Genomic DNA, 8664 nt, shown 5'->3' with positions numbered 1-8664 from the left:
ACATAAATTGTAAGAATATGACTAATGCTGATAAATAAACACTTAACAAGTGCATTTAATAGCAGTTCCAAACTAGTTTTGTTAAAACAATGTTGGATTTACCACAGTCTTTTAAAATACAAAGTTAATATCAGGCTATATACAAAATAAGACAAAGTGAACATAAATTGGCATTTTTGGGTTATGGAAACAACACTTACCATGGTAAATACACTATACGTACAAAAACTGTTAATACAACACGGAAACTCCTGATTAATAGAATGAACATCATACCTGCATGCAAATCCTTCTCAGCTAACACGGCGTACTAGTAGTAACGTGGTATTTTACTTTTTTTGTGACTTTCTAATTTACAATGTATCGACGTTGCATGCTCATAGTTTCTTATGTAGTGAAGTAATACACAGGGTGCAATTAAGGAGTGTGCGCACTGCGCTACTAGCGCAGTATAACGGCTGACAGGTGAGAGACTTTTTATTTCAGAGTACACTTACGTCACTGGTCACTGGTAGTTCCTATTGTGCTGCTTTGTTGTTTGAACAATTACGTTATCGTGGCATCCGTAATCACAATTAGATATTTGAATAGTTGTGCAGCCCTATGTTCAGTGAATATTTCTGTATGTAACATGTGTATGTGTATTTGGATGGAGTTTTACTTTTTTATTTTTTTTATTTGCAGGATCAGTATAGTGCAAGCAGAGTGGAAGCAGAAATCAATGAGGTGGTGTTGCAAGATTTGCAGATTTTCCTCGCCCAACCAGCGTGCCCTAATCACACACTACAAGCTTAAACACTGTCATCAGGCAAGTCACTGTCCACTCCCATGCATCTATAAAGATTGTGTATGTACATTTAGGAGTGAACTGTCTCTGAAGAAGCATTTAACCTGCGAACATAGTCAATGTCTTCAAGCCTCCTCAAAATTGCTTAAAGCAACATCAAATGTGAACTGTGACCTGTGTAATTTTTCAGAGGCTTGCAGTATTTCACAGTATTTTGCTCATCTTACAACACACATTAAAAAGAAAGAGTCAGTGACGTGCCCCTTTCAAAACTGTAGTTTCCAGAGCAGTGTGTGCAGCACTTTCCGTGCTCACAAAAGTAGGAACCATCGCCACAGCACTTTTCATGATTTTCGAACAGACTTGTATCAAACTTGCATTCCTGATGATTCAAACCCTGAAAGTGCAGACTCCGAAACCCATTCATTCAGCCCGGATTGCTCAACAGTAGATAGTGACATAGATGTTGAAGACCTACAGGATTTGATAAAACACAAAGTAGCATCACTGTTACTTCGCATGCAAACAACTTTACACGTCTCAAAGGCCACCACACAGGAAATTGTAAATGAGCTTTGCAGTGTTTATTCAATTGTGCAAGAGTTCACTCCAAGAATAATTGAAAGTGTGTTGGTTAAGCACAATTGTATATTAACCAATGAATTGACTGCTGCTTTAGCTGAGATAGTTGAAAAAACAAATCCCCTAACTTCCATTTCAAAGAGTGGCCCTTTTGCAACCGAATACAAAAGAACCACTTATTACAAGGACAACTTCAAAGTAATTGAGCCAGTTGAATATTTGTTAGAATCGTCCTCCCAAAGAAAGTTTGTTTATATTCCAATTTTGGAAGTTTTGACTGAGTTGTTGAACCGGGATGACATTTTGGATAAAATCCTGCAGGAAACTGCTGACCAGTCCGGTCAGATTAAAACATACAGAGATGGACTGTGCTGCAAAGGGAATCCTTTGCTCTCCTCAGAGAGTCTAAACATTGCACTTGGGATGTATATAGATGACTATGAGGTATGTAACCCACTGGGCACATCCAAAAAAAAGCATAAGGTCTGTGCAGTGTATTGGTTAATATCAAACTTGCCAGCACAGTATAGGTCTTCTGTACAATCAATTTATCTGGCTTGTCTGTGTAATAGCAGTGATGTAAAGATTTATGGCTATGATGCCATTTTTCAACCACTCATTAAGGACATTCAAGTCCTTGAAGAGGAAGGATTGTATGTTCAAAAACTGGGAACAAGTGTCAAGGGTTCTGTGTTGTATGTGTCAGCGGACAACTTGGGGGCCCACTCGCTAGCTGGCTTCCAAGAAAATTTTAATGTAGATAAATTCTGCAGATTTTGCCTAGCTAGTCGCAAGGATATTGACTTGCATGAAGTCAGAGAGGGGGTGTTTCCACTCAGGACGATTGAAACTCACAAACACACCCTTGATGAATTGAAGATGAATTCACTGGTTTCCCTGAATGGAGTAAAGAGAGACTGTGTTCTTGAGAAACTGAATTATTTTCAGACAGTTCAAGGGTTTCCTCCCGATTTTATGCACGACCTGTTTGAAGGTATAGTACCAACAGAGTTAAGTCTTTGCATAAAGTCCTTTATTTCCAAAAGGTACTTCACATTAGATGACCTTAATGCTGTCATCAAATCTTTTCCTTTCAAGTTTACTGACAAAACAAACAAACCACAACAAATTTCAAAGACTTTTGTGTCAAAACATTCAATTGGTGGAAACTGCCATGAAAACTGGACTCTGTTAAGGCTACTGCCATTGATGATGGGTCACAGAGTACCAGAAGGAGACAAAACTTGGCAAATCTTACTAGATCTGAAAGATATTGTTGAGCTCCTAGCTACTGGACAATTTTCTGATGAGACATTGTGCTACTTGGAGTCCAAAATCTCAGAACACAGGTGCTTGCTCAAAGAGTGTTTCCCAGATTTCCATATTCTCCCCAAACATCACTTCTTGGAACACTATCCTGAGATGATTCGTCGATTTGGGCCTCTGACAGATTTTTGGACTATTCGTTTTGAGGCGAAGCACAAATTCTTTAAGAGAGTTGTACATGATAGTAAAAACTTCAAGAATGTCTTGCTCACTCAGGCCAAAAAGCATCAGCTTGCTTTGGCTTACTTCTTGGATTTGCCAAGTGTTTTCAAACCTGATCTAGAAGTAGGACGTGTTGCTGTCGTTTCACCTGACACACTTGAACGTTCAGTGAGGCAGGCCATTGAGCATAAATATGGAAACATAAACACTGTACTTCTTTCAACCCATGCATGCATCTATGGTACCAAGTACTCGGAAGGAATGTTTTTGTCTGTAGGGCACACCAGTGGACTGCCCGACTTTGGCGAGATTGTTAAAATGATAATTGTGAACAACAAAGTGTCATTCATCCTCAAACCCTTCAAAGCCTGGTACATAGAGCATTTGCGAAGTTATGAGCTAACGAGTTATTGCACTTCAGAACTGCAGGTTGTGGAACACCAGGAGCTTAATGGATACCATCCACTTTATCCTTATGTCAGAGCTGGCAAGTTAAATATCACACCAAAAACCTTCTTGCTTCACTAAGGTACATTTGATTTTTTTTTTTTAGGTGTTCACATTAAAATATGTAATCATCAATCAAATTAATAACATCTTTTTACTTTTTACCCAGTTGGAGAGAAACCCTGGAATTTTCTATTCCTATTTCAAAATGCTGTTCCGCGTGATCATCTCCCCACAGAACATTCAAAAAGTTAGAATTGATCCTGTTCCAGATTCTGTTGATGGCCTCAAGCTTGAACTCAAAAGCAAGCTCCAGCTAAAAGATTCTTTTGACCTTCAATATGAAGATGAAGACTTCCATGATTTCTGTAACCTTACCTGCGTAGCTGATCTGCCCAAAGACAAGGTGACACTGAAGGTCCTTTTCACTTTTTCAGATACATTGTCAGACTCCAGTTTAGACACTACAATTTTAGGTGAATCGTCATCTCCATCAACTTCTTCACCCAGCATCCATTCAGAGTTATCTGCCGCCCGTTCGCAGCCATGGCCAACCACCTTTCCCATCCCTGTTTTTACTTATGATGTGGAGCTGAGGCTAAGACAAGGTAATGAGGCATTTCGAAAGGATGGAACACTTCTGTCAATTCCCAGAGACATTAAGATTGAAATTCTTGAGAAACTCGCAGAAAATATATACTCATACAAAGCCTATCCTGGGAATGAAGAGATTGAGAGTGTAGAAGCTGCCTTAATTGAAAAACACCCCTGTCTCAAAGAGCCAAGCTCCACATCTGGGTGGTATGGGTGGAAAATTAGTTTGAAGTTTAAAATGGGCAACTACAGACAAAAGCTAAGAGATGCTGGTTGTCAGGAACTGAAAGTGAATTCTGAAAGTAGAGGTCTTGGGGAGACAAGAGGAAAGCGAAACAAAGTCAAGAAAACAAGACGCTGTGAAACTAATTTTCTACCAGATCTACCTCAGGGCAAAGATCGGGAAAGTCTAGAAAAGGAAAGAGAGCAAATGGCTGTGGAGATGATGAAGAGGACTCCAGACATTACATTTGTTGATGCTGCTATGAGCAGCACGTATTCTTTGAGAAGGCAAGAAGTCGTTGATGAGGAGCCACCAGTGTCACAAATGAAAATCCGATGGCCAGCAATTTTCACTGAGAGACAGGTAAATTGTGTTTATTTGTTTCTGTGTGCTTTGAATTAATCAGAAAATCTTGGGCTGTGAAAGTTGTGCTGTTCTATTAGAAAGATATGGGCAAACTTAATATCCTAAGATTATGTTAAGTGATTTTTTTTTTTTTTAACTTGTTAATGTTTTAAGACTGTCCCTGAGATCTTTGTTCAATTTGTAAATGTATTTGTTTTTATAGATCAGCAAAGAATTCACCAGGCTTGTGTCAAAGGATCTGAGCAAGTCCTTTTTGGAAGGCCTAGATGGTCATCTCTCAAAGCTGATACAGTTATTCCGATCAAAGCGTTATGAGGACATTCCAGAAATGACTTCAATACTGGAGAGCCTTGATAAGAATGTGAGTCAATTTATTTTAAAGCAGTCTTTCTCTCCACAAAATTACAATTCTGTGATCATTTACTCACTTACTCACTACTCACATCATAAACCTATTGATAGTGACATCTTTTCATACAATGACTTCAGAGTAAGCATCTAAAAAGTAACATATTCAATTTCCATGTCATATTCAAAGTCTTCTGAAATCATACAATGTCTTTGTATGATGAAAACATAAAAATGTCAGTCTTTGTTTACAATGATGTTTTATTGTATTAGCTACTACATAAATATCAAGCCTCATTGGTTCTTGCCAGTCTTTTGATCAAATGGCATGACAGAAGAACTAATGAGGTTTGATTTTGTTGTAGTATGCTGTAGTAATATCAAAAATGATATGATCAGTTCCTTACACAAATTTTAAAACTTTTAAAATGGGCAACATGAGTTGTCCTTTATAGATCTTAACAGCCTAGCCATTGTTCATTTTCATTGTTATGACTTTAAATGACTTTAATCATCTTTGGTAACCTAACCTTTAAAATAATTTGAATTTAAGGCAGGGGTGTCCAATACTGCTCCTGGGGAGTTAACATCCTGCAGAGTTTAGCTTCAACCCAAATTAAACACCTGAACCAGCTAATCAAGTTGTTCAGGATCACTACAAACCTCCAGGCAGGTGTGTTGAATCAGGTTGGAGTTAAACCAACCATCTAACCCTCCAGGAGCAGAATTAGGCTGCTTTCACACTGGGCTTGTTTGCTGCGGTCCTAGCCCGAGCGCGATTTGTTTCCGGCGACCCCCGCAGCGTTGCTCTGGTTTCACACTCAACAGGATTCTATCAAACCCTGGTGCGTTATTACGTCATCACAAACGTGCATGACGCATGATAGAAAACAGAACGTGGGTCACAGTGGAGACAGTGGATCTCCAAATTTGTTGTCCTGATTCCACACGCTATGCACGAACACACTGAAGGCTAACTCTTGCTCGTATCCAAGGCAAATCATCAACACTATCATCCCTTACATGTATTATAAGCGTTTAAAGCTTATTATGATGCATTTAGTTAAATATAATACATGTAAGGGATGATGGTGTTGATGATTTGCCTTGGATACGAGCGATATATATATATATATATATATATATATATATATATATATATATATATATATATATATATATATATATATATATATAATATATTGACCCACGTTCTGTTTTCTATCATGCGTCATGCACGTTTGTGATGACGTAATAACACACCTGGGTTTGATAGAATCCAGTTGAGTGTGAAACCAGAGCAACGCTGCGGGGGTCACCGGAAACAATCGGGCTCGGAGTCCATAAGACCTCAACAAACGATCCCAGTGTGAAAGCAGCCTTAGACACTCCTGGTTAAGTGACATGAGCTGGTTACATCCACTATTAAATCTTATTTTGGTGCTGAACAAAAAGGTAACAAACAACAGTTGTTGTTCCACATTATATTTACAACAAAAGTATACAAGTGTACATATTTGAAATTAATGTTTTTATTTTTCAAGACAGGGAGGGGTGAAAGGATAAATGAAAAGAAAAACAAAGGATTGAACCAATAAAGCAGGTACTTTAACCATTCTATATTTTACAGACAACAAACCAAAGAATGAGGACTGCAGCATTGCTTGGCCTGCCGTGGTATATGCGAGAGACTCCTTCTAAATTCATGAAGATATGTGAGGTAAGCTGAAACCTTTAAGGCTAAACAAGGGACAATTGAACATTTAGATCTCTTAATTTGCAGGGGTGTGGGGACTTTAAATTGTTTGTGAAATTGGTTTTAAGTAATAGTACCTTAATTTTGTTTTCATTCTACAAAGCCCAGTGACCGTGAAGAGGATGTGATCAAGGGTGTGGTGATCGGAATCCTAGTGGTTGTGGAAAATGTGATTGAGCCTCTCCCAGAATTCTACAATGACGTTGCCCTGGTGATTGAGGAAGAAGTGGTGATGCGTCACTTGAGTGACGTACCTAATGCTTTTCTGAACCTGATGGGCCTGGTGTATGCATTAAACCTTGACTACCCAAAGGAATTAAAATTCACTTTTGAAGTGATACAGCGCCTGTTCATTGGAGTTGGATCAGACTCATGCACCGCAAGAGTACACTCTTTGAAGAGCAAGTTGCTGAGATAAGAAACTATTTTCTCCTTCTTGCTACTATTAGCACTTAAACTGTTACACTGTTTTAAATATTAAGACCATTGTTATTTAGATTTCATTGTTTTAAGTGTAACATTGGTATTCTTGAATTGTTTTTCAAACAGACTGTTTTCTTGTTACCTTGTCCTGCTTCTCTTTCCTTGTCATGTTTGACGTTTGATTGGGAATTGAAGACACTATTTTATTTTAAGTTGTTAAACACAGCTTTATAGTGAATTCTTCATGTACACTTGTTCCTGTAAGGAAAGTATCTGATAATGACAAGGAGATTTATTTGTACTATTTTGGCTCTAAAATGGGTCTGTGCATAGAGAAGTTAGCACGTGTTTCTCTAAGCTATATGTTTTAACATTGGTTTTCTAGAATTTTTTTTTTTAATTTATTTTAATTTTTTTTTTTTTCAAACAGACGAATTACACGAATTACAATTGAAGACACTGTTTTTAGACAGTTTAATGTGAATTTTTTCAACACAGCTTTTATTGTGAATTCTTCATGTACACTTGTTCCTGTAAGGAAAATATCTGATAATGACAAGGAGAGTTATTTGTACTATTTTGGCTCTAAAATGGGTCTGTGCATAGAGAAGTTTGCACGTGTTTCTGTGAGCTGTATATTTTAACATTGGTATTCTAAAAAGAATTTCAAACAGACTGTTTTCTTGTTACCTTGTCCTGCTTCTTTCCTTGTCATGTTTGACGTTTGATTGGGAATTGAACACACTATTTTATTTGAAGTTGTTAAACAGCTTATAGTGAATTCTTCATGTACTCTGTTCCTGCAATGAAAATATCTGATAGTGACAAGGAGAGTTATTTGTACTATTCTCTAAGAATGGGTCTGTGCATAAAGAAGTTTGCACATGCTTGTGTGAGCTGAATATATGTGAGGGTTTTTCTTGTGATGTTTTCATATCTTTGCAAGCTAATAGTTTTTGGGTGCAGTGCATCTGTTTAAAAAATAAATGCTGAGAGTTTCAATTTTGCAGCTGTGTTGATTTCATTTAAAAATCTGGTTCCAGGGTAGATATCTAGAACTTCTTGTCAAAGCAAGCAATGAAGTCTAGTAAACTCAAAAAGTTAAGTTGTGATGTTGATGAAAAATTACTATTTTATGTCAATTAGACTTGGTTAATGGTTGTGAAAACATGAAAAATTAAGTTCAAACAATATGTTTTTAAGTTGACTTAACAAAAAAATCTAAATGCTTAATTGATACAGTACGTTGGCCCAATTTACTGCAAGTTATTTCAACAAATACATATAAGTTGAGTGAGCTTAACTCCTAATGTTGGCTAAACTTAACTGAGTCAATGCAATAAGATGACTTGACCAAGTCAAGTTGTGTCAACAAATCATTTTTTACAGTGTACATACACACAGGGTTCTAAATTAACTTTTTTGATCACCAGCCAATCCCCAATCAGAATTTCCACTAGCCATTTTTTTTCCGGTAAAAATAAAAAATTATGAGTGCCACTGAATGCATTTGATCATTTTATTAACATTGTTGACATGAAAAACACATATAAAGTACAAAGCATACTACAAAATATACACTGACTCAAATTAAAAATTTGAAATTGTTGTTTTGTTTTTTTTCTTTCGCGTAACTTACATGCTGCAATC

The 8664-nt window shown here is 37.1% G+C and overlaps 1 protein-coding gene across 1 annotated transcript; it reads left to right on the top strand.

The window, feature by feature from the left end:
• The first annotated feature begins 4108 nt into the window (after positions 1–4108).
• On the top strand, positions 4109–5173 carry LOC113075485 (uncharacterized). Its single transcript, XM_026248204.1, has 2 exons — positions 4109–4484; positions 4690–5173. Exons 1-2 carry the CDS (start codon positions 4137–4139, stop codon positions 4987–4989), a joined length of 648 nt encoding a protein of 215 aa, XP_026103989.1. The 5' UTR covers positions 4109–4136; the 3' UTR covers positions 4990–5173.
• The last annotated feature ends 3491 nt before the right edge of the window (positions 5174–8664 follow it).

The sequence above is a fragment of the Carassius auratus genome, unplaced genomic scaffold, assembly GCF_003368295.1.
Source record: "Carassius auratus strain Wakin unplaced genomic scaffold, ASM336829v1 scaf_tig00017072, whole genome shotgun sequence".
Classification (NCBI taxonomy): Eukaryota; Metazoa; Chordata; class Actinopteri; order Cypriniformes; family Cyprinidae; genus Carassius; species Carassius auratus.
This window is presented reverse-complemented; position numbering and strand designations above follow the sequence as displayed.